Raw genomic sequence first — 27,723 nt, forward strand, 5'->3', positions numbered from 1 at the left:
AAAGCGTTCTGTCCCCTTTTGACTTGTCTACATTTGATTCTTAAAAAAACTGCCTTTACTTGATGTGTTGCACTATGGAACGTGGGAATATTTCCACAACATTTAAGTAAAAACTATGTATTAATTAGCTTAACAAGGTACAGATTGTAAATTGTACTAATAGAAAAGGAAGTAGCCAGGACAGTAAGAATAGGGAAGCTCATTCCTAAACTAGAGGCTTAGAATGGATTAGCTGGAGCTTATCTGGTAAACCCTAAAAGTATGGCTTGTGATGGCCTAGTCAGGGCTGACTTAGCAGATTGTACTTTAAGAACTGTTGCACCTACAACAGCAACTAGTTGAGCTGGACAACATAGCTGCCAACCTCAAAACTGTGTCTACTGTGAAGGATGACAGAGATCTACCAGATAATTTCTAAACACTATGCAACCACAGAAAACTAGAACTTTGCAGACGGAGCCAACATTCAGTCATCCAAGCTGACAAGAGAGGTAGTGAAAACATACATGACATGGACTATAACAAACTTAAGTACTTTTGGCCAGGGATGGTGTCACTACTGAAGTATAAATAAACAAATAAACAGACTTATACTTTTAATGCAATACACTGGTAAGGCATAAGTGCATAACTTAAAACATATAAAAACTTTGGTTAGTGCCTGAAAGCAACAGTAAAGTTAAGGTATTTGATATTTTAGAAGGAGACAAGTTTAAAAAGAACTTTGTCTAGCAATGTAAGAAAATAGCGTAAATTGATCAGTCTCTGATAAGCTAGCAACTTTAGTAGAAATCTTACTTGTTAATGACACAATGTTTAATGGTGAATCATCTGCTTCTAAGTCTAAAACTATAGTAAGAAGTGCAACAACTTCTCTGAAACAAAAAGCAAATTGTTTTCAAATGTGCAGGAGGTGTCACATTGCTATGTTCTGTGCCACTAATACTGAAGTATGCTGTAGAACATACTACTAAAAGAAATGTGAAAACTGAAATTTATAATTTAAATGAAGTTGTTCCTGTACAGTATGACAAGAGTACAGCCACAATAACTTAGTCTGCATTACCTCACTGTATGGCAATTAAGCTAGTGAAATGTACACTGATTGCCACACAGACACACACACACACACACACACATATATATATATATATATATATATATATATATATATATATATATATATATATATATATATATATACACACACACACACACACACACACACACACACACACACACACACACACACACATACACACACACACACACACACACATACATACCATGGATGCTGTGCTTTTGGCTTTAGAGAGTGCAGCTTTTACCTGCATAGTTGTGATTACAGGGACTCTGCATTCTTCCTGTATAGATATGGGCCCTTTAGGAGGTGAGAGGGGGGTAAAGTTAGCACTGAACTTATCTGCCAGGATGTTGGCAATATCAGTTGGTTCTGTAATTTCCTTGCCTTTGTTCTGCAACTCAGAGCAGACCTGGGTGTTGCCATCGAGATTCTTGGCATAGCTATAGAATGCTTTGTGGTTGTCCTTGGAATTAGTGGCGATTTTGTTTTCGTAGCTAGCTTTGGACGATCTTATAAGGGATCTCAGCTTCTTAATGAGGATGACCAGGGAGCTCCTCCACTCATGGGATTTTACTCTCTTTTGCAACAGTTTCTTCCTTCTGTTGTAAAGTTTATGACAGGAGACCACCAGATTGGCTTCCTTTTTTTGGAGAATAGCGTCTTGGTTTTGTTTGGACTAGCATGATCCATGCACTCGTGTAAGTGCTTATAGAGTGCATTTGTGTAGGATTTAGCAGTTGTAACTGTATTGTCCATCTGCATGGGTGTCATGCAGTTCACCACTTTTGTCTTAAGAAGCATGAAGTTGGCTTTGGAGAAATTTTTTACTGTGATTTCCTTAATGGGGGCTGGGGGCGGGATGTGGATATCAAGGGTGATTAGCTTATGGTCAGATCAGACCAACGAGGAGTTGACTTCAGGTGTGGAACACCGGTCACTCATGTTGGTAATGACTAGGTCTAGGATATTGTTGCCCCTGGTGGGGGTGTGGATAAGTTGATCCAGGGTATTGGAGTTTATGAATTCCAGAAAGCGTTGAGCTAAGGAGTTGGCACACAAGTAGTTTTCCCAGTTAATGGTGGGGTAGTTGAAGTCGCCCATTATTAGGGTGTTTGGTTGAACCCTAATATTTTCCAGTACATCAAGAAAAGAGGAGTGGGAATCCTGGGGCATAGTGGGGGATCTGTAGCAAGCTACAATTTGGATTGCAGTTTTGCCCAGAGTTAGTTGCGCTTGGATAACCTCGGATGCATTATGCTAAGCAACTAGCCTGGAGGTGTGGATATCCTTAATGAATATGGACACACCTCCACCTTTGGTGTTTCAGTCCAGGTTACATGGCCGAAAAGTGTGGTATGAGTTATAGCCTGGTAGTGCAGGGGTGCTCTCTGGAGCCTTGAACCAGGTGTCGGTCACTGCACAGATATCGATGTTCTCCATTTTAAGGAGTGCCTCGAGTGAGTGCATTTGAGATTTAGACTTCTAGCATTGGGTAGCATTACCCTCAGTTTTTGCTTGCCTGTTCCTGTTATGGCGGTGAATTTGTTATTTGAACCTTACCTAAAAAAGGCACTACAGGGGCAGCAAGAGCCTTAGCCAGTATCCGGAATCCCAGGGGTGACAGGTGCAGGCTATCTGTGGCAAAGCATCGTGATCTGTCGACCATGTCATCCCAAGCAGACAGATACTGGATCCCCTTAGAATGACACCAGAAGCTTAGCCAATTGCTGAAGTCAATCATTTTCTCCTTGCACTGCGGTATCATTCTGGGTGATGGCAGAATGCTACTCAGGGCTAGGGTCATACCTGCCTGGGCTACAAGATCAGAGAGCTCTTCCATGTCTCTTTTCATGTAGTCCAGGGAGGTACGTCTCAAGTTATTCAAATCAACATGGACAATGACAGAGTCATATTTGTACTTATTGTGGAGTGACCTGAGTGCATAGGTATGTGGCGGATCCTGGCACCCAACAAGCAGCTGACAGTAACCTTCTCCTTGTTTAGCCTGGTGAGTAGGACATCAGTATGCCTGACTATAGAGTCGCCTATGACTAGTGTGTTGGGTACGTTGTTTTGCCTTATTGGCTGTGGTTGAGTGGCACACTGAGTCTGTGGGCTACGTGTCATTTGTGTTGTGTTGGGGGATGGAGGTTGCTTGCGTTTCTGCTTTGGAGGTCTCTGTTGCTTAGACAGATTATTACTGAGAGCCTCCACAAATGTTTTTGTGTTACTATGTGTGGATTTTGGTAAGCTTTCCAGCTGTCTTGTGTAGTGCTGGTATTACAGAAGGGTTTTTTAAGGTAAGGTCCATGGCTAGGGTTGGAGAAAGGGCAGGGTTACAGTTACCATGCATTATTAATGTGGAAAAGCAGGGCAAGTGATGCCACTTATCCTGAAAAATCATCCTTAATCCCATAGCATATTTCAATCACTACATACCAGACCTCTCCCTTCCCACTCATTCCATATCTGTGTAAGTAGGTATACCCTGTACGTATGTTGAATACCTGCTAAAGAATGGCCAGTGTCACTGTCACATGGGACAGGAAAGATGGTGGCTGCAGTATGCTTGTCATTATTTCCCAGTGCAGGAACAACTGCCAGTCTTTTTCCTCAAAGTCTGCCTTCACCAACAGCACTTCTAAGCACTCGTCTCCACAACATGATGTGCTGCCACCTGATATGTTTAATGGAATGTTATTAAAACAGACCAAGTTACTCTGACAAAATAAAGCATTTCATTTGGTGATATGGCAACATCTGATTCAGCACACACAATCTACATTTAAACTAGTTTAATGTATTACATTTCTATCCAGCTTCATTGATGCTTCTCCCAGGAGAATTTCCCCACTCTAAATTAAGCATGGAGAGAGAGGTGATCTTCAAAATAGAGACGTGTTATTTTGTGCACGCCGGACAAGCTAATGATAAGATACAGAACTGAACTACAGAATTATTTTTGATGCAGAAGCTTCAAAGAAATCAGAGAATTTTAGATTTGGATTCTGCCATTTATCACTCATTTAAAATGTATTACCATTTATTGAATGAAAACAAAATGACACCATGTGACGACCGTGCCCTGGCCCAGCAATCAAGGAGCCTCAATCCTCACCACTAACACCAGGGAGGTCATCTCCTAGAAGAGAGGAAAGGATAACTAATACACACAGTAAAGTACAATTTCCCTTAAGTGCACACAGAGATCACAGTCAGTCTGGGGCTGGTTGCTCCCTTGCTCACCAGGTCCCCAATAAGACTCCCCACTGGCACAGCTATAGGGTCCAGGTCTCAGCCTAGCTGGGCAAACTAAAACCTACAGTACCCTCTCTGTCCAACCAGTGCTTCCTGTCCCTGCCAAGTAGCTGACACACCACACACACACACACACACACACACACACACACACACACACACACACACACACACGTTGAAATAAGTATTTATACAACTTCACAGACACTCCTGGGAAAGGCTGACACAGATTCTCCAGCTGTGCCCCTTTACCCAGACCAAACGGTAGTACTCTCTGCCACCACCCACCTAATAATATCAGCTACTAAAAGGCCCTTAAAAGGGTGCCCAATTATTGCTGTGCAATATTATTATCCAGTGGTAATGTGACTATTCAGTCTAGGCTTATTGGAAGGGCTTAGACAGTAAACTCTATAAATAGATAATGTATTCTAAAGCATAATTTATCCCTACATAAACCAGCTACAGGTAGAAGGTTTTAAAAATATTTAATAATAAATAATTAAAACACAAGACAAAACTACTACACCACAGAGATATCTAAGAGTTCAGAGATCACACAGAAACTTAAGATAATACAGTAGGACAGGTCTGATTTCAAAGAAAAATACCTAATTAATCTTTACTAGTTTTAACTATTCCTACAAGAAATCACAGTGCTAGAAACTTACATGTGAGCTTAGGCAGAGTGCTGAGTTAGATATCCAAGATCAAAATGCCCCCAGTCTCTTGTGAGAAATAGTACTTAAACATTACTAACAAACATGTCTCTAAGACCCTCCCAAATTACATCATTTTTGACACTTAGTCTGGAGTTCTCAGGCCACAAACTGCATTATTTAGCAATCTAACACCTGCTCAGAAACGTACAACAATATAAGTCATTTCACATATATAGTCTAACAGAAATCAGAGCAATAAAGCACATTTCACATCTAAATTCTGGTCATAAACTTTAGCCTTAAAACAATGGGCATGAAACCTTCATCCAGACGCACTGGAGCCAAATTCTAACATGAAAGGGTCACAACATGCTTCACTGGACCAGTAGAGTGCAATGTTGTCACATATTTTTCAGTTCCACATTTCACAGTGTTCTTTTACACTCAAGAAAACATGCCTGTATTTTACATTTATTTACAAATGCCAGAATTATATATGAAATTCTATTTGACTAGGCTGTCAGCCTTCGCCCATCTCTCCCCAATCGTCAAACACCATTTTAAACTTTTTTTCCTGTTTGTACATGGATCTAAACACATAACTACTTGATTTTAATATGCTTTATCTGTAAGTATGAAGAATGAACAATCAGTTTCTCACTTTTTTTAATCCAGTGTTCCCATGGGATGCAAGTAATATCTCCTAGCTACATGCACTTGCTGGTCAAAATATTACAAAATAGGCAAACGAGAACTCACCAACCAAAACAGTTATGACCTTGTTGCTGGCATATTGCTCTATTTCTCTCAGCCATTCAGGAAGACACCGGAATGATTCTTCACACGTGATGTCATAGGTTAATATTAGGGCATTAGCACTACGATAGTAACTCTGTGTGATGGATCGGAATCTCTCCTGCCCTGCTGTGTCCCATATCTGTAACTGCATAGCAAAGAAGAAGAAAGATAGAGCAAAGTAGTATCTCTTTTCTGATTACAAAAAAAAAATGGTACTAATAAAATACCATCAAAGAAAACAAACTCTGGAACTTCAGAAGAGATTACATCATACAGTTTGACAAAAGAAAAAAACGAGATTCACTTCACTGAATGGAACAAAAAAACAACTTTGAAAAACAAACTTTGCCAAGACAAGACTTCGGACAAGGTAGTATTTTTTAGTGCTTTCATTCTTTTTTATTGTAATCAAGAACTTCTTCAGAAAATACTACACAGACTTGACAAACCATTTGAAAATACTTTGTAAAAATCAAGTGATCCAATTGACTACTCGTAACTGAGTAAAAAGTGGGTGTTGTCCCAATGAATTAATTTAAATACAAAACTTGTGCTGTTAAAAATTCAAACACTCAATAGAAAAATTGATAAAACAAATGTTCAGGTTCTGAATAAACATGGTATCAACATAATTTTTGTGTGTATAAAAAGCACTTAATATACTGATGCTTTCATACAGGCTAGGGTTGCCCCTTTTTGCGATGCAGAAAACCAGACTGAAGCCAAGCCCCCTGCACTACCCATAACTCATTCCAGGCCCAAACCATCTCCACCTGCATCCATGCCCATTTTATGACATAAACATGCACATTATTAGGGCAGAATGCCCCTTTTAGTACATTTTTATGCACCTAATCTATGTGCATTACTCTTTTTCGTTGTTGTTGTAGACCACCGCATGGCTTTAGCGATGCTTTTTGTTAAAAAAAAAGGAGAGAATTTGCTTTTTACCAGAGTTTGTATAGTGTTTTCTGGACTACCGGATAATCATTCTAATTTCCGGATAGATAGTCCAGAAAAATACCAGGTAGATGGAAAGCCTAATTCAGACCCGAAGCACGATCTGCTCTCAGTCTGATTTGCCACGTAGATTCACAGCATTCCAAAAGAATTTTATAGTCTCCAAAAAACTTAGAACAAACTGAGTCTATAATGTGAAAAGTGAATTTCTTGAAGTCAGTATAAAGAGAAGCATGCTTTGCTAAAGCATTATTACAGTTTTTTTTCTTTATAGCTAATGAATGTTCATAAACTCTTCTGGATAGGCGGCTTATCATTTCACTAATGTAATAGCAATGACAGGAGTCACAACAGGCAGTGTAAACAACATTAGTAGAGTTGCAATCAAACCTTTCTCTTGCCCAAACAGTGTGGTTGCGGTGTTTAAAAACAAGGACGATCAGTTACTCACGAATCTACACTGCTTACATAACATAATTTTCTATCTGCTTCTTTCACAGTTCAGATAACTGGTAAGTGCCCATGAAAATTCCATATGACATAATCACAATTTTCAGCATGACGTGGCAACTGATTTTAACAACTACAAAAAAAACACATATGAAATAAACTAACACCTGTATAATCACAATGGGAAGCTGTTTATTTATGATCATTCTGAATCTACTTTTCCTTTGGGGTTTGCTTGTACTGTTCATAAAAACTGTACTATCTCCTACTAAAGAAATCCAAAAAAATCAGACACCAAGCCCAGGTAAAATACCTTCATAAAGTACATCTGTAGTACTACACAAACAGACACTTAAAAAATAAAATGTGACACATTTCACTAATCACTTCTCTGCCTGCTTCCATGATTAATGCCAGGCTGTGTGTCACAACAGCTGGTCCTTGTGATACTGTCACTGTATATCCCAGGCTTCCTTGCCTCCTCAGTATGAGGTACCAAGCATTCTCTTATGCATGCCAGTTTGAATGTCGCCCCAGTAAACACAATAGGCAGCTGCATTAATAAACTCAGTTTGCTGTGTGCCACATACAAGGTTCATCCTGTTCAGTACACAGTGCTGCTGCATGCAGTTCATTAAAAGGATCACACATGAGAGCACGATTCATGTGGTGTTTTTTGAAATGTAAGGCACATTAAGCATATTCAGTGCTCTATATATTTTTACAGCGCACTAAGTGCCATCAGAAGCAGACTTGCAGTTGGTCAAGTGAAAGTCTATATAAGGCGATCAGCACATGCAGCTTTAACGTAATGCATATATTAACCCTGTGCTACAGATGGACAGAGCCTTGACTTACACTCAGGTGACATGGGTTCAGTTAACAGTCCAGGTGCTGAAACAGCTGACTGGAGAGGGAGGGAAATGATGAGGCAGACCAGAACTTCTCTGATGGGGGAATGGCTGGTACAGCACATCTGGGATGTGTGTCAAAATCCATACTGGAGACTAGAAATGAAAAGGAGGTATTCGCATTGGGGGAGGGGTTATTGGGGACAGTGTCAATTACAGATGTGGGAGATAAAGCCCTTGCACCACTCACTGCATGTCCATCCCTTGCACTGTTATGGGCAAGCACGGGGGAAAAGAACGACTTATAGAAAAAAAAAATCAGAAGCATACTAGTGAGTGGGAGAAAGAAGTATATTAAATTAAAAACACATATATAATGTAAAGACCACAAACCAGATATTACCAGGGCACACAACATAGGCAACCGACATTAGTACTGTACAGTCAGCATTTGCAAGTGAGGGGGTGTTGAAAATCAAACCATCTCATGCAGAGACATTCAAAGTTTTGCATGTTTGGGTATGTGTGTATTCTTGTAGTTTGGTGAGTGGAAATGACATTTACATCATAAACTGGGCTGTGAAACATATGACAGACATGGAACACACTGCACATGGAGAGCTACAAAAGATGGAAATTATACTACCAGCAAACATCATTCAAGACAAACAACTTTAATTTACATCTGCAAACATTTGGGAAAAATCACTAAAACCACTTTTTTTTCTTGCAGGAGTCAAGCCTCCATGTACTCACACATGGGGGACTTCACTCCCAACACCATCTTACTAATACATATTAAAACAGCAGTCATACAACCTCAGGGAAAAGAGAAAACACCCATTACTGGTGAAACACAGCTCACAGAATGTACAGTTATGTACACTTACCATAAATGTAGATGTTCGAGTGTATTCACTGTTGCAGTCATCACATTTGGATTATCCGCTTGGAGTAGCCCTCAGTCGGCCTGATTATCAAAGTCTTGGGTCCTGTGTTGGTTGCTGTCTCATCTTCCATGACGTCAGGTAGTCAGGGGTATAAAGCATGCAGCAGATGCCAATACATCAGTTTTTCTTGCCCCAGATGTCAGGTGCCCCCATAATGGGAAGCAATTATATATACAACGTTACACCTCCAACAAAAAAGCAAATACACCAAAAAGCTTTAAGCATAGTAAGCAAGAATAGAGGTATAGCCAATTGAAGTCAAGGGGCTGGAGGGAGGGTAACTAGAACTGCAACAGTGAATATACTCGAACATCTACATTTATGGTAAGTGTACACAACTGTACTATGTTCTTCATGTTTCACTGTTGCAGTCATCACATTTGGGTAGATTCCCAAAGCTAAGGATGGGAGGAGGAAATTAGATAGCATTAGGGCCAGCTATAAGGCCCTGCAAGACTGCAGTGGCAAAGCCAGTTCTAGATTTAGAGAAAATTGGCAAATGGTAATGCTTAGTGAAAGTATGTACAGAACTCCAGGTAGCAGCTTCTAGGATGTCCCTGGTAGGGACACCTCTGAGAAAGGCTGTAGAGGTAGATGCAGCCCTGGTTGAATGTGGGCTTATCCCCTGTGGGGTAGGTTTTCCATGGTGCTTATAGCAGAAATGAATGCAATGGCCTAGGCTTTTTACAAATGGTTTGCTTTGAAATGGCCTTCCCCTCTGCCCCTGCAGCAAATGCAACCAGCAGCTGTTGAGGTTTAGTCCTGTCCAAATAAAATCTAAGTTGTCTGTGCACATCTAAGGAGTGCAGTATTCATTCCCCTTTGTTCTGTGGATTAGAAAAGAAGGTTGGCAAATGAAGGGACTGATTAAGGGCCACACTGGATACAACCTTGGGCATGAAGGAGGGATTGGTCCTGAGGGACACCCTGTCCGCATGAAAAATGATGACAGGCTCCACTCCCATGAGGGCCTGTAATTCAGACCCCCTTCTTGCTGAAGTGATGGCTAAAGAGAAGGCTGTTTCCCAAGAAAGGAATTTCAACTCTGCATTTGCAGCTGGCTCAAAAGGAGGTAGAGTGAGTTTTTCCAATACAAAGTTAAGGTCCCAGGCAGGAGTAGCGGCTCTCTTAGGTGGTCTTAAGTTTTTGGCACCTCTGAGGAGCTGCTTCAGCAGTGGATAAGAGAAGAGGGGTGGTTCTGTGTTGCAATGTGCTGAAATGGCTGAGGCATGAATTTTGATGGAGGAAAAGGAAAGCCCTTGTGAAGCATCTCCGTTAAGTACTGAAGAATCTGAGGTAAATTGGGCGCTGCTGTGCCCATCCCTTGAGTTTGGTTCCAGGAACAGAATCTTTTTCATTTTTCAGCATAGGATTTTCTAGTACTAGGCCTCCTTACCTCCAGAATGACATCCAACACTTGCTTACTGAGGGATGGTAACGGAGAGATCAGGTAATTAGCCAGGCTGCCAGGTTCAGGGTTTGAAGCTGTGGGTGCAGAATCTGGCCTTCCTGCTGGGACAGCAGGGCAGGGGTCTGAGGCAGGTGCCATGGTGCCAGCAGTGACACACTGCACAAAAGGGTGTACCAGTGTTGGGTGGCCAGTCTGGTGCAATCAGTATCTTCCTTGGTTTGTCCTGTTTGATCTTTAGTAGTACCTTGGAGAGGAGAGGCACAGAGGAAAGGTGTAAAAGTACAGTTTTGTACCTACCATAAATGTAGATGTTCGAAGATCCACATTGCTGCAGTCCTTACACTTGGGTAGTCCGCTGTCCTCGGTCGGCCCGAATATCAAAGTATAAGGCTGACGTCGGTCAAGGCGCATTTGACTGACATCAGGACGTCAGGGTACAAATGCGCATGACCGACGTCATATCCTCAGTCTTTTCTTGCCCCAGATGTCAGAAGACCCTAAAAATAAAGGTCAAAACCAAAAGACAGCAAACAACAACCAACCATCCTAGCACTAAAAATATGTACAATATATACAATATATACAATATACCTCATATTGACAACCCAACCCACACAACCGCCTCTAACTACAGAGGGGAAGGAGGGAGGGTAAATTGGACTGCAGCAATGTGGATCTTCAACATCTACATTTATGGTAGGTACAAAACTGTACTATGTTCTTCATCTCACATTGCTGCAGTCCTTACACTTGGGTAGAATCCCAAAGCAGAGGTAAGGGAGGATGGCCAAACTATAAGGAAGCAGGAGCTGCCAAAATGCCCTGCAAAACAGCAGTGGCAAAACCAGCCCTGGATTTAGAGTAAAGTGGTAGGTGATAATGCCTAGAGAAAGTATGCACTGAACTCCAAGTAGCTGCCTCCAAAATATCCTTAGTTGCCACCCCCCTCAAAAAAGCTGTCGAAGTGGCAGCAGCCCTAGTGGAATGAGGCCTAATCCCAGCTGGAATCTCCTTGCCATGATGGGAATAACAGAAAGCAATGCAAAACCCAATCCACTTAGAAATAGTTTGTTTTGACACAGGCTTGCCCTGAGAACTCAAAGCAAAAGAAACAAATAACTGCTGAGACTGCCTGAACCCTTTAGTCCTGTCCAAATAATATCGCAACTGCCTGTGTACATCTAAAGTGTGCAAAATCTTTTCCCCTTTATTTTGGGGATTTGCATAAAAAGTAGGCAAATGAATAGTTTGGTTTAAAGCCACACTAGAAACCACTTTAGGCATAAAGGAAGGATTAGTACGTAAAGATACCCTATCCTTATGGAAAATTAAGAAAGGCTCAACCGCCATAAGGGCCTGCAACTCAAAAACCCTTCTTGCAGAGGTAATAGCCAACAAAAAAGCAGTCTTACATGATAAAAACTTTAATTCAGTAGTAGCTGCAGGCTCAAAAGGTTGTAGAGTGAGTTTCTCCAACACAAAATTGAGATCCCAAGCAGGAGTAGGAGCTCTTCGTGGGGGTCTTATATTCTTTGCCCCTCTAAGAAATTGCTTGAACAAAGGATGAGAAAACAATGGTGGGTCACAATCATAGTGAGCCGAAATTGCTGCAGCATGAACCTTAATAGAAGAGAAGGACAAACCTTTGTCCAGTAACTCAGTAAGATATTGAAGAGCCACACTTAAATTAGGCTCAGAAACATCAAAATCCTTTGCTGCACTCCAAAAGAAAAATCTCTTCCATTTATCTGCGTACACTTTCCTTGTACTAGGCCACCTAGCTTCCAAAATAACATTCAAAACTTGCTGTGGAAGTGGAGGCCCACTATGGTTCAAAACAGAATATGCCAGGCTGTTAGGTGTAGAGAGTGAAGCTTGACATTGAGCAAATGACTGTCCTCCTGAGACAATAGGTGTGGAATCGAAGGCAAAGGCCATGGAGGCTTCCGTACCAGGTTTCTCAGTAATGGGTACCAATGCTGTCGAGGCCAATCTGGAGCTATCAAAATCATCCTTGGCTTGTCTTGTCTGGCCTTTAGTAGTACCTTTGAGAGGAGAGGCAGAGGCGGAAAGGCATACACATGAAGATTGCTCCAACTGAAGGAAAGAGCATCCACTTTCCAAGCTGTGGGATGAAACCTTTTCGTGCAAAACTTTGGCAGCTGGTGGTTTAGTGGGGAAGCGAACAGATCTATGTCTGGAGTTCCCCATGACACTGTCAATTTCTGAAATACATGAGGATCCAATTTCCACCGTGGGGATCCATAATTCGCCTGCTCAACACATCTGCTAAGGAGTTCTGTGCTCCCGCAGAAACCTTGCCTGAAGATTGAGCTGTAAACTGAGAGCAGTCTCCCACAAAATCATTGCTTGCCTGCATAGAGGATAAGAATGTGTTCCCCCTTGCTTGTTGATGTACCACATGACAGTTGTGTTGTCTGTTAGAATCAACACCTGCCCTGGAAGAAGTAAATCCTTGAAAGCTATTAATGCAAACTGGACTGCTAACATCTCCTTCAAGTTGATATGTAGATGTTGTAGTCTGGCAGGCCACTTGTCTTGTATCCACTTTCCATTTAGATGAGCTCCCACAGCTTTGTCTGAGGCATCTGTCGTTAAAATCTGACTCGCCTCTGGCCGGGTCACAGAGAGTCCCTTGTTTAGGTGACATTCCTGAGCCCACCACAAAAATTCCTTTTGAATGCAAGGTATTATTTGAATGACAGTGTCCAGATCCTGGCAGTGCTGTGTCCATACATTTTTGAGATACCATTGTAGCTTCCTCATATGCAGTTTGGCATTGGGAAGCACCAGAATACAAGATGCCATGAACCCTAAGGCTTGAAGGACTGTCCTTGCAGTCAGCCCGGACTGATGAGATAGTTGATGGAAGTAAAGGGAAAGATTCTCTTGTTTGTCCGGGGTCAAAAGGCCATCTGGGATGCTGTATTCAGTCTTACACCCAGAAAGCACATGTCCTGAGAGGCTACTAGACTGGAGCTTATCTCGCTCACAGAATACCCCAGGCATCTTAGCACTGCTATCACATATTCCAAATGATGAAGAAGCTCGTTCCTTCCTTGAGCCAGAATCAGGCAATCGTCCAAATAAGGATAGATCTGAATTCCTTTTAGCCTGAAGAAAGCTATCACTGGAGCCAGAACTTTCGTGAACACTCTGGGCGCAGTAGATAAGCCAAAGGGCAATGCAGAGAACTGATAGTGAGAAGTCCCAGCTCGAAAACGCAGATACTTCCTGCAACTTAGTCTGATAGGAACATGAAGGTAAGCCTCCTTGAGATCCAAAGTTACCATCCAATGATCTTTGCCCAGCAGAGGTAAAAGCTGCTGTAACGTCAACATTTTGAACTTGGGAATGTCCAGATAAGTGTTGAGGATAGATAAATCCAAAATTGGTCTCCACGTGTTCCCTTTCTTTGGTACTAGGAACAGGCGAGAATAAAATCCTAGGCCCACTTCTGGCATAGGGACCGGCTGTATGGCCCCTATTTGGAGTAACAGAGAAATTTGCTTGTGAGCCTCTAGTCTTTGTTGAGGAGGAACGTCTGGCATGCCTTTGAAAGGAGGCAAGGTATGGAAATAAAACCTGTAACCGTGGTGTATGATATCCAATACCCATCTGTCTTGGGTAATTAAACTCCAATTTTCTTTGAAAAGTGCCAACCTTCCTCCCAAAGGTGCTGCCAGACGAGAAGGCTCTGGCAGCTGAAAAGGTAGGTCATTGGGTCTGTTTACGAAAGGACTGACCCCTGCCCTCACCTGAAGACTGTGCAGGAGAACTCCTGTTCTAGGCCTGAAAGAGCCCTGAGCTCTGCCCCTACCACGCCTAGATCTACCCCTAGACTGGGAATCATAAGAAGGATACGCCCACCCCTTAGTAGGCCAATTTCTACTAAACTTTGGAGGCTGAACCTGCAAAAAATCTTTAACAGTCTGCATAGACTTAGCCTTGTCTTCCATTTTCTTTAAAACTGCCTCAACAGGAGAACCAAACAACACATCAGATTGTAAAGGAGCATCTAAAATCCTTGTTTTAACATGGTCAGATAAATTTTGATCCCTCAGCCAGGCGTGCCTGCGAAGAACTGACCCAGTGGCAGCCACCCTAGACGAGGCCTGTACAGCATCAAAACCACATTGCAAAGAATGCTTACCCACCTGTTCAGAAACATGTACTAAATCTTGCAACTCTTTACAATCAATACCTTCCACCAGAGCATCCACCTTAGACTTCAATTGTGAAAGGAGATAGTTTTGGTATTTCAACATGTGAAACTGGCAATTCAAAGCCCTCATAGCTAGAGTGGAAGAAGTATAAACTTTCTTTCCCCATCTATCCAAGGCCCTGGCCTCTTTATCTGCAGGAACCGGATTCTTGACAACAGAAGCCTTAACACCTTTAGCCCCCTGGCTAACAGTTTCTGGGTCTGCCCTAGGACTCTTAAAAAGATACTTATGAGCTTCAGGCACCCTGTAATACCTATCCGGTTTAACAGGAGCAGGAGGCAAAGAATCAGGATTAAGAGAAGCCTCTGTAAAAACATCTTGCACTACATCCAAAACAGGAGGTATAGCCAAAGGCCTATGCTGGGGTAAAAACAAAAATTCCCTAAGCCTTTTCCTGGAATCAGAGAAGTCCTGACCTTCCCACTTAAAATGCTCCCTCATGGAATGAAGAGTTTCTGAAAAGAAAAATCCTCAGGAGGAGAAGCAGAAGGAGTAGAATCATCCACATCAGAATCAGAATAAGGAGAGTACTCCTGCAAGTCTTCAGCCAAGACTCTGAAACATCCAAGCCTGCTCAAAACTCCCTAGCTCAGGCTCCACCCTAGGTCTCTTATCAGGAGGGGCAAAGAACCCCTAATCAAAGTAATCAAATCTTCTGCCATTTTAAGCATATGCTTCTTGGGCACAGTTCCTGAAGAACTAGGGGTGACACCAACTGAAGCTAAACCTGGCCTGCCTCTGGGAGAAGCCTTGGAAACAGAAGGAGAGGGCCTAACCACCCTAGGCAGGGAGGGAGTATAGTAACCTGAGAAGCCCCATCAGCCTGACCTGCCTCCTGAGAGGCCACATCCTGCAATAACAAAGTCTCTCCCTGGGATCCCAAAGAAACCTCCGGTGGAACCACCGGCTCCACCGACACCTCTAAAGAACCGCGTCCGCACGGACGGTTCTTCAAGCCTAGGCTTAACTGCTTTGTCCTTGCGCTTCTTGAAGAAGCGGGCCGGAGCATCCAACGGCATTTTATAATTGCACCGCTCAAGACTAACCTGGCACAATCTAATCTTCTCTTTATAGTGCGCTTATTGAATCTAGCACAAGAGCGACACCCAACAACGCCGTGCTCAGGCCCTAAACAAGGAATACACAAAGTATGGTAGCCTCTATGCGGTATCTGTTTCCCACAAGAAATACAATTATTCACTTTTTCTGACATCCGTAAACCACTGAGGCAAGAACATCCAAAATATTCCCCAACGGGGTACTTAGCCAACTTTGACTCGGTCTGAAACTCCGAAATCGAACAATTTCAGAACGCCAACCGGCACTTGCAACGCTGCTTCTGCATCGGACCATGCGGCAAAAAAGACTGAGGATATGACGTCGGTCATGCGCATTTGTACCCTGACGTCCTGATGTCAGTCAAATGCGCCTTGACCGACGTCAGCCTTATACTTTGATATTCGGGCCGACCGAGGACAGCGGACTACCCAAGTGTAAGGACTGCAGCAATGTGAGATGAAGAACATCTGATAGGTTTTTCCAGGTGAAGGACAGGTCATCCACTTTCCAAGCTTGTTTGTGGGGAGTCCTTGTGCAGAATCTTTCCAATTGGTAGTTCTGGGGGGAAGCAAACAGGTCTATATCTGGGCTCCCCTATTTGTTTTTCAACATGTTGAATATCTTTGGTTCCAGTTTCCACTTGTATGGGTCCATGAGATTTCTGCTTAGTTTGTCTGCCAGTGTATTTAGCTTTCCTGGCAGGAATGGAGCCTGTAGGTGCACTTGGTAGCTGAAGGCTGTGTTCCACAGAGCCATGGCTAGTCTGCAGAGAGGGTATGAGTGGGTTCCCCCCTGTTTGTTTATGTACCACATAACAGTGGTGTTGTCTGTCTTTACCATTAATTGTCCTGGAAGAATGTGGTCCTTGAAGGCTGTCAGAGCATTCTGTACAACTAACATTTCTTTTTGATTGATATGCAGGTGCATTTGACTTGGGTTCCATTTGCCCTGAATGCACTTCCCTGCCAAGCGAGTCCTCCATGCATAGTCTGATGTGTCTGTTGTTAGGGTTTGGGTGGCAGTGGGTAGAGTGAATGGCAGTCCTTGTTTTGGTGGCAGGCCTCTGCCCACCAAAGGAACTCTATCTGTAGACAAGGTATGATAGGAATCATTGCTTCTAGATCCTGAGAATGTTGACACCATAGGCTTTTTAGATACCATTGTAGTTTCCTCATATGCAGTCTTGCATATGGAATTAGGAGAATGCAGGAGGCCATAAACCCCAGGGCTTGCAGTATTTTCTTTGCAGATAGCTGGGTGTTTGTGGCCAGTAGTTTGAAGTAGGCAGTCAAATGAATTTGTTTCTCTGGTGTAAGGAAAGCCATCTGGGAAGTTGTGTTCAAGCTTGTTCCCAGGAATACAATTTGTTGGCAGGGTACAAGATGTGATTTCTTTTCATTTATGGTATACCCCAGAGAAGTCAGCAATTTCTGTACAAATGCCAGATGATTCAGTAGTATGACCTGGCTTTCTGCCTGAATTAGACAATCGTCCAGGTATGGATATATCTGGATATTTCTTTGCCTGCAAAATGCAATGACTGGAGCTAGGCACTTTGTGAATACCCTGGGCACAGTAGATAAGCCAAAGGGCAGTGTAGAGAACTGATAGTGCATGCAGCCTGCTTTGAAGTGTAGGTATCTTCTGCAAGATTCCCTTATTGGGATGTGCAGGTAGGCTTCCTTTAAATCAAGTGTTGCCAACCAGGCATCCTTGCCTAGCATAAGAAGCAGCTGGTGAAGAGTTAGCATCTTGAATTTTGAGATCACCTAAAATGCGTTTAGGAAAGATAGGTCCAGGATAGGATGCCAGGAGTTGTCTTTCCTGGGCACCAGCAAAAGTCTTGAGTAGAAACCTTGTCCCCTTTCCTCTTCTGGAACAGGTTGAATAGCCCTGATGCTTAAGAGAGAGAGAATTTGCTTTTGAGCCTCTGCCCACTGATTTTGGGGGTAGATCTGGCCAACTGTTTGGGGTTGGTAAGGAGTGGAAGTGGAATCTGTATCCTTGGGAAACTATATTTAAAACCCATTTGTCCTGGGTAATGAGTTCCCAATTTTTTCCTGCAGGGCAATCTTTCCCCCCTAAAGGAACAGTCAGTTGTGCAGGGCTTGGAAGATTTAAAGTTAAGTCACTGAGACAGTTTACCATAGGGGGAGTCTTACCACTCCCTGCTTTGGAAGTGGGAGCCCCCCACTGCTTAGTCCTGTAAGTACTGAAGCCTGGGTGTTCTGCTGGTTCTGGGTTTGGACTGAGAAGGCCTGGAAGAGACAGGAAAGGACCAATTTTTAGAGGGCCAATGCCTACTAAATCTGGGAGGCTGTACTTGCAGGAAATCTTTAACAGTTTGCATAGATTTAGCTTCTTCCTCCATCTTTTTAAGTACTTCTTCTGCTTTGTTGCCAAACAGGTGGTCTTAGTTTAAGGGAGCATCCAGCAATTTAGCTTTAACATGATCTGGCAAAGATTGCTCCTTAAGCCAAGCATGCATTCTAAGTACAGACCCATTGACAGCAGCCCTGCAAGATGCCTCTAGTGAATCAAAACCACATTGCAAAGTATGTTTCCCAACTTGTTCAGCAGAATGCATTAAATCCTGTAAATCTTTATTTTCAGCACAGTCAGGGATCAACATCATTTTCTGTTTATGCAATCCAATAATATGCTGCTGATACGTTAACATATGAAACTGGCAGTTTAAGGCCCTAATGACCAAGGTTGTAGAAGTGTATACCTTCTTACCCCATCTATCCAGCACCCTGGAATCTCTATCAGAGGGGGTATTTTGGCAGCAGAAGCCTTAATGCCCTTGGGTCCCTGTGAAATGGTCTCAGGATCCGCAGTAGGATTTTTAAAGAGGAACTTGTGAGAGTCAGGAACCCTGTAATATCCATCAGGTTTTCTGGGAACAGGAGGAAAAAAGTCAGGGGCCAAGTTAGATTCTGAAAAGGCATCATCAACAATGTCCAGTACAGGGGGATAGCTAAAGGCCTGTGTTGGGGCAGGAGTAAGAAATCCCTAAGCCTCTTTTTAGAGTCAGAGTAATCCTGGCTTTCCCAGTGAAAATGCTCCCTAAGAGTATGCAAGGTTTTACCAAAAGAGAAATCTTCTGGAAGGGAAGCAGAGGGAATAGAGTCCTCTGCGTCAGAATCCTCAAAGGTAGATAAGGGTAAATTCTGGTCATCAGAGGAAACAGAAATTTCACAGTCCTGATCAGAAGAATCATAAGGAAACTCAGTTCTAGGTCTCTTAGAGGGGGAAGGGTGGCTTCCCCTGTTTAGAGTAATAAAGTCTTCAGCCATTCTTATCATTTGTTTTTTAGGCATACAGGCCTGACCATGCAGTCAGGGCGTCGGTTTTCTAGGCATCACCAAAGACAGAGGTGTGTCCATATTCATTAAGGATATCCACACCTCCAGGCTAGTTGCTCAGCATAATGCAGCCGAGGTTATCCAAGTGCAAATAACTCTGGGCAAAACTGCAATCCAAATTGTAGCTTGCTACAGATCACCCACCATGCCCCAGGATTCCCACTCCTCTTTTCTTGATGTATTGGAAAATATTAGGGTTCAACCAAACACCCTAATAATGGGTGATTTCAACTACCCCACCATTAACTGGGAAAACTGCTCATGTACCAACTCCTTCGTTCAACGCTTTCTGGAATTCATAAACTCCAATGCCCTGGATCAACTTATCCACACCCCCACCAGGGGCAACAATATCCTAGATCTAGTCATTACCATTATGAATGACCAGTGTTCCACACCTGAAGTCAATGCCTCATTGGTCCGATCCGACCATAAGCTAATTACCCTAGATATCCACATCCTGCCTCCACCCCCCCATCAAGGAAACCATGGTAAAAAATTTCTTCAAAGCCAACTTCATGCTTCTTAAGACAGAAGTGGTGAACTTCATGACACCCATGCAGATGGACAAAACAGTTACGACTACTGAATCCTACACAATTGCACTTTATAAGCACTTACATGAGTGCATGGATTGCGCTATCCCAAACAGAACCAAGACGCTATCCTCCAAAAAAGGAAGCCAATCTGGTGGTCCCCTGCCATAAACAAACTGTACAACAGAAGGAAGAAACTCTTGCAAAAGAGAGTAAAATCCCACGAGTGGAGGAGCTCCCTGGTCAGCCTCAGTAAGAAGCTGTGATCCCTAATAAAATCCTCCAAAGCTAGTTACGAAAACAAAATCACCACTGATTCTAAAGACAACCACAAAGCATTCTATAGCTATGTCAAGAATCTCAATGGCAACACTCAGATCTGCTCTGAGTTACAGCACAATGGCATTAAATATACAGACCCAACTGATATTGCCAACATCCTGGCAGATAGGTTCAGCGCTAACTTTACCCCCCTCTCAGCCCCTAAAGAGCCCATCTCTATACCGGAAGAATGCAAAGTTCCTGTAATCACGGCTGCACAGGTAAAAGCCATACTCTCTAAAGCCAAGAACACAGCATCCATGGGACCAGACAACATCCCAGGCTGTGTTCTACATGAACTACAGAATGAACTGGCACCCCACCTAAGTACCATGTTCAATCACAGCCTCACCTCAGGCTTTGTGCCTGCTGAATGGCGCACAGCAATGGTTATCCCACTCCACAAGGTGGGAGCCACCACGGACCCCGGGAACTACCTCCCCATTAGCCTGACGAGCCTGGTCTGCAAGGCCATGGAACATATCATCATGGAACTTACAAACAAAGACATTGGTAATCTCCAAACTCTGGATCCCACCCAGTTCGGGTTTGTAAAAGGTAGATCATGTCTCCTAAACCTGACAGACTTCTCTGAAGCAGTCACCAAAGCTGTAGACAAGGGTAAGGTGGTTCACACAGCCTATCTAGATCTTGCCAAGGCTTTTGACACCATCACCCACTCTGGAATTATAGATAAACTCACTAAACTAGGTATAAATCCCTATGTCACAAGATGGGTTGCCAACTGGCTCACTGACAGAACCCACAATGTGAAAGTAGCAGACTCCAAATCCGACTTCAGACCAGTGACAAGAGGAGTACCACAGGGTTCAGTCCTGGGTCCTCTCCTGTTTGGTATCTACTTCTCTGAAGTACAGGCTAACACAGAAGGTCTTTGGCTAACGAAGTTCGCAGATGACTGCAAACTAGGAGCCATAATCGAAACTCCTAACGATGTGGACATCTACAAAAGGACTCACTGAGAGAGATGCCTGGTATCAAAGCCGTGGCCTCAAGCTCAATGCTAAAAAGTGCATTGTCATCCCCTTTGGTAAAAACTCTGTACCCATGAACTACAACATAGGCAGTAGTATACTTAACACCAAAAGTGTGATAAGAGACCTTGGGACACAGGTGGACAGTAGTCTCTCCTTTGATAATCACATCGTCACAGTAGTCAGGAAATCCTTCTACGTGGCACACCTCATCACAAAAGGTTTCTCATCCAGAAAAAAAGAGGTCATTGTTCCCCTCTACTCATCACTCATTAGACCCATTATAGAGTACAACACCCCTTTTGGTATGTACCTCACAAGACATCTACAACAACTGGAAAGGCCGCAGAAATACCTCACAAAGAGGATTACTGGCCTCAAACAGATGCCCTACGCAGACCGTCTCAAAAAACTCCAGCTTTACTTAAATGCATATTGCCTACTCAGAGGCGATCTCCGCCTAACATACAAAGCTATGTCAAACCCAGAGCTGTTGGACATGCTCCACTTAAAGAAATCCCAATCCCTCAGAGCTACACGCTCTAGGGACCTAAACCTTGTCACCACAATAAACAGAACATGCCGGAGGGATAGATTCCTGTCCCAGAGACTTCCCATACTCTAGAATAAACTACCTATCTATATCAAACAAAGCTCCTCATTAGCACTCTTCAAGAAAAATCTTGATGATTGGATGGGAAATAGAAAATTCACCCCGGGGATCACCTCTGTGGCTCTGCTCGACAGCGGCACAGGAAAATAATTTTCTTGGGTGGCAAAAGCCAGGGTACCTTTTTGGCTAGGCTTGTATAGGCCCCAGGGCCGATAGCCTAGTACCTACCTATGAACCTATTATCAGTGAGTGCACTATGTATCAGTATCAGTGAGTGCCCTATGTATCAGTGAGTATCAGAGTGCCCTACATATGAGTAAGTGCCCTATGTATCAGTGAGTGCCCTACGTATCAGTGAGTGCCCTGTATATCAGTGAGTATCAGTGAGTGCCCTACATATTAGTGAGTGCCTTATGTAGCAGTATCAATGAGTGCCCTATGTATCAGTGAGTCCCCTACATATCATTGATCGAGTGCCCTATGTATCACTGAGTGCCTTATGTATCAGTGAGTATCACTGAGTGCCCTACATATCAGTATCAGTGAGTACCCTATGTATCAGTGAGTACCCTATGTATCAGTAATTATCAGTGTGTGCCCTATGTATCAGTGATTATCAGTGAGTGCCCTATGTATCAGTGAGTACAGTATGTATCAGTGTGTATCAGTGAGTGCCCTATGTATCAGTAATTATCAGTGTGTGCCCTACATATAAGTGAGTGCCCTACATATCAGTGAGTGCCCTATGTATCAGTGATTACCAGTGAATGTCCTATGTATCAGTGAGTGCCCTATGTATCAGTGAGTGTCCTATGTATCAGTGATTATCAGTGTGTGCCTTATGTATCAGTGAATGCCCTATGTATCAGTGAGCATCAGTGAGTGCCCTATGTATCAGTCAGTGCCCTACGTATCAGTAAGTATCAGTGAGTGCCCTATGTATCAGTGAGTATCAAAGTGCTTTACATATCAGTGAGTGCCCTATGTATCAGTGATTATCAGTGTGTGTGCCCTACGTATCAGTGAGTGCCCTATGTATCAGTGAGTATCAGCGAGTGCCCTGTGTATCAGTGAGTATCAGTGAGTGCCCTACATATCAGTGAGTGCCCTACGTAGCAGTATCAGTGAGTACCCTATGTATCAGTGAGTCCCCTACGTATCAATGAGTGCCCTATGTATCAGTGTGTGACTGCCTACTTATCAGTGAGTGCCTTATGTATCAGTAAGTATCACTGAGTGCCTTCATATCAGTATCAGTGAGTGCCCTACATATCAGTGAGTGCCCTATGTATCAATAATTATCAGTGTGTGCACTATGTATCAGTGAGTATCAGTGACTGCCCTACGTATCAGTGCATGCCCTATGTATCAGTGATTATCAGTGTGTGCCCTATGTATCAGTGAGTGCCCTATGTATCAGTGAGTATCAGTGAGCGCCCTATGTATCAGTAATTATCAGTGTGTGCTCTACATATAAGTGAGTGCCCTACATATCAGTGAGTGCCCTATGTATCAGTGATTACCAGTGAATGTCCTATGTATCAGTGAATGCCCTATGTATCAGTGATTATCCGTGAGTGCCCTATGTATCAGTGATTATCAATGTGTGCCTTATGTATCAGTGAGTGCCCTATGTATCAGTGATTATCAGTGAGTGCCCTATGTATCAGTGAATGCCCTACATATCAGTGAGTATCAGTGAGTGCTCTACGTATCAGTGAGTGCCCTATGCATCAGTGAGTATCAGTGAGTGCCCTATGTATCAGTGAGTGCCCTACATATCAGTGAGTGCCCTATGTATCAGTGAGTATCAGTGTGTGCCCTATGTATCAGTGAGTATCAGTGAGTGCCCTACATATCAGGGAGTGCCCTATGTATCAGTGATTATCAGTGTGTGCCCTATGTATCAGTGAGTGCCCTACATAGTGAGTACCCTATGTATCAGTGAATATCAGTGAGTGCCCTACGTATTAGTTAGTGTCCTATGTATCAGTGATTATCAGTGCATGCCCTACATATCAGTGAGTATCAGTGACTGCCCTACGTATCACTGAGTATCAGTGAATGCCCTACATATCAGTGAGTGCCCTATGTATCAGCGAGTATCAGTAAGTGCCCTACGTATCAGTGAGTGCCCTACATATCAGTGAGTATCAGTGAGTGCCCTACATATCAGTGAGTACCCTACATATCAGTAAGTATCAGTGACTGCCCTATGTATCAGTGAGTATCCTATGTATCAGTGAGTGCCTATGTATCAGTAATACTGTGGACACTTGTAGGACAAAGGCTTACAACAAGAGCAGGTTGTTCATCCCAGCATGTCTAGGTGCAAAATAGGCTGGGGAAGGCTCTTGTGCACAGCACTAGGGGCACACAAAGTGCTATGCTAAATGCCAAACAGGGAGATCTACATCTTTCTGAATATAGATCATGCGGAAGGATAACACCCAAAGCAAGTTCGCCAAAATACTAGCTCATACAATATTTGTACAGTGTATCGGCCCTACTGCATAAATGGAATCGTGTGAGCCACATTTTACCTAAAATGGATATTCTCCCTTTTCCTAGATGTTTGCATGAGCATGGAGTTAGTTCATACAACTTAAGGGATATAGGGTGCAGGGGGCTTGTCCCCCCACAAAAAATAATATTTTATTTGTTTTTCTACAGTTTTGAGTGGGTGTGTGTTCAAGTAAAATGCATTGGTCTGTATCTGTACGGGAAGCTGAAATTCAAGAAATTATAGTAGATCTATCCAAGCAGTAAATGTAATGCACAGAGGGTGGTTGTAACAAGGATTTGGTGCAGGGTACACAGTACGGAGCATATACTCCCAACATTGTAAATGGGCATGCAGTACTCACAGAACCACCCATACACTAGTGTGCATGTCTCCTGCAGGGTCTGTGTTTGCAACTGTATGCAGGAATTGGTACACCATGTGACATTCCTGTTGTGCAGGGCCAATCAGTTCACACAATTTTACTCCTGCATGCAACTCATTACTTTTTTAAGCATTACAGGCACCATGTGTATTTTCAGTTTAACTTTGTGAGTGACACTGGGTCATTCTCCATTTCAGTGCCTTGTTAGCCTTTCCTACAAGAAGGACAGCTAGCACATACTTGGTGGAGCAACTAAGGAGCAAGCATGTTCCAGTAAAAGTGGTGTCAGGTTATGGCAATAATGCCTTATATTGTCATTATGGGATTCCACTTAATCTGTGGCCACATATATGCATACAGCCATAGACACATGTCTTGCCATCCAGTGTATAAAACAAAATGTGTACAGCTCTGGTTTCAATTGTGCCTCTGCAATGCAGTAAGTTTCTAGGGTCTATTTTTAATCTGGAGAACTGTATACTGATACTTTAGGATGTTGACCACTTTCCTGTGTCCCAGATGGAGACAACACAGCTAGAGAGTAGACAGCAACAAATATGTTGCACGTCTATATTAGTCAGTGGCTCTGTACTCTCTACAGCTGCTATCAGACTGTGCTGTTCATGTGGAATGGCTCATTTGCATGTATGATGACCTCTCCAGATGACTCTCACTTCTGAACTATAATGGATTAATTCCTTTATATGATTGAAGGAATTATACTGGCAGATTATTTTATAATCTTATAAATTGCCTGGGCTTAATGAACACATTTCACTTGTCCCTGTGTTAAAAATGAGGAACGCCAAGTTATAATTTTTACATATTGGCTCCAGGAAATGTTTATATCATGATACAGGGATAAAATAAAAGGGATTATGTTACGTTAGTCCACCAGAGGGAAAGTACAGTTGTGTACACTTACCATAAATGTAGATGTTCGAGTGTTCTCACTGCTGCAGTCACCACCATTGGGTTAGCCATGCTGTGGTAGTCCTCAGTTGGTCCGAATACCAGAGTCAAGGTTTTGTGCATCGACTGCTGTCGCTTGCTGGGTGACGTCAGGTCATCCGAGCTATAAAGGAGAGCAGGTGATGCCATTACCACAGTTTTTCTTGCCTTAACTAACCAAGGAAGTCAAATTTTAATAATTATTAGTAGTCCTGGGGTACGAGACCCCCACAGAAATATGTGTCTCTCTAAGGACAGCAGATATCAGAGGGAAGGAGGGAGGGAAGCATGACTGCAGCAGTGAGAACACTTGAACATCTACATTTATGGTAAGTGTACACAACTGCACTATGTTCTTCATTTCTCACTGCTGCAGTCATCACCATGAAGATTCCCAAAGCTGAGGAGAAGGGTGGAAGGCTGATAGAAACTTAACACTGGAAGAGCATACCCTGCAGAATTGCAGAGGCAAACCCAGCCCTAGCGTTTATAAATAGATTCATATGGTAATGCTTGGTGAAGGTGTGGACTGAAGTCCATGTGGCAGCTTCTAGGATGCCCTTAGTGGGTACCTCTCTAAGGAATGCTGTGGAAGTAGAGGTTTCCCTAGTGGAATGCGTTCTGATGGTCCTAGGGGGTGGTTTTCCATGCAAGGAGTAGCAAAATTGGATGCAGAGTGCTATCCATTTGGAAATGGTCTGTTTGGATATAGGTTTCCCCTGTGCCCCTGTTTTAAAGCTGACCAAGGGCTGGTCAGTTTTCCTGAATGTCTTTTTAGGATCCAGATAAAATCTGAGTTGCCTGTGCACATCCAAAGAATGCAGTATCCTTTCCCCTTGTAAAGAGGGTTAGGGAAGAAGGTGGGCAGGTGGATGGTCTGGTTGAGGGTAACATCCGAAACCACCTTTTGGCATGAAGGAGGGATTGGTTCTCAGGGAGACCCTGTCTGCATGGAAGATGATAAATGGCTCAATGGCCATTAAGACTTGAAGCTCTGACACTCTCCTGGCTTAAGTAATAGCCAGGAGAAAGGCAGTCTTCCAAGAGAGGTACTTTAGTTCTGAGGATGCTGCAGGCTCGAAGGGAGGCAGAGTAAACTCTTTGAAAACATAGTTCAGGTCCCAGGCTAGGGTGGGCTGTCTTCTAAGGAATTGTTTGATAAGAGGGTGGGAGAACAATGTTTGTTCTGTACAAAGTGTGCTGAGATGGCAGAGGCATGGATCTTTATGGAGGAGAAGGAGAGACCCTTATTAAGAAGCACAGTCAGATAATCTAGAATAAGAGGAATGGAGGGGAGATGAATGTCTGCACCCTTGGACTGGCTCCAGGAGCAGAATCTTTTCCATTTTCCAGCATAAGATTTTCTGGTGCTGGGCCTTCTGGCTTCTGTGATGATGTCAAGGACTTGCTTGCTTAGCATAGACTCCTTGTTGGTTATGGTAGAATAGGCCATGCTGAGAGCCTGAGTGTCTGAAGGTCTGGGTGCAGCATTGTCCCCCCCCCCCGGATAGCAGGTGAAGTATCAGAGGTAGCTGTCAGGGGGGCTGGAGAGACAGGCTGCGCAGCAGTGGGTACCAATGCTGCCTGGGCCAATCTGGGGCAATGAGAATTGCTTTTGATTTTTCCTCCCTTATCTTGATTAATACTTTTGGAATGAGACAAACAGGTGAGAATGCATACACAAAGAGGGTATTCCAAGGGAAGGTCACGGCATCAACTTTCCAGGACAGGTGATGGTACTCCCTGGTACAGAATTTCTGTACCTGGTGATTTAAATGAGAGGCAACGAGGTCCACCTGAGGGGTCCTCCATGTGTGGGCAATTTGCAGAAAAATGTCTCTGTGGATTTCCCATTCATGTGGGTCCAGCAGGTTTCTGCTTAAATGGTCTGCTAGGGTGTTGTTGATGCCCAGTAGGTACTGGGCTATAGGATGTAGTCCCATGGATGAGGCTGCTAGCCACAGGTTCATGGCTAGTCTGCACAGGTGGTAAGATTGAGTCCCTCCCTGTTTGTTGATATACCACATGACTGTGGTATTGTCTGTTTTTATGACAAGAACTTCTGGTTTGAGGGATGCCAGAGAGTTCTGCACTGCTATCATTTCCTTTTGGTTGATGCGCAAGGCTAGTATTTGAGTGTCCCAGAGACCCTGGGTGCATCTGCCTTCTAGGTGGATACCCCAGGCTATGTCCAAAACATCTGTAGTTATGGTTGATCTGCTGGATAGAGGGTGAATGGAAGTCTTTTGTTCAGAGCACAAGTCTGGGCCCACCAGAGGAACGCTGATCTTATGCAAGGGACCACAGGCAGGGAGGTGTCC

The 27,723-nt window shown here is 43.4% G+C and overlaps 1 protein-coding gene across 4 annotated transcripts in view; it reads right to left on the minus strand.

The window, feature by feature from the left end:
* Positions 1-27,723, minus strand: part of RAB30 (RAB30, member RAS oncogene family) — a 994,958-nt gene that overhangs the window by 31,587 nt on the left and 935,648 nt on the right. For all 4 annotated transcript variants that reach the window (XM_044071149.1, XM_044071148.1, XM_044071147.1 and 1 more), the window contains one exon: positions 5,764-5,947. In XM_044071149.1, the coding sequence (XP_043927084.1) occupies positions 5,764-5,947 (184 nt within the window). The remainder of the gene's footprint in view (positions 1-5,763; positions 5,948-27,723) is intronic.

Source organism: Protopterus annectens, chromosome 5.part0 (assembly GCF_019279795.1).
Source record: "Protopterus annectens isolate FY-2018-M chromosome 5.part0, PAN1.0, whole genome shotgun sequence".
NCBI lineage: Eukaryota > Metazoa > Chordata > Ceratodontiformes > Protopteridae > Protopterus > Protopterus annectens.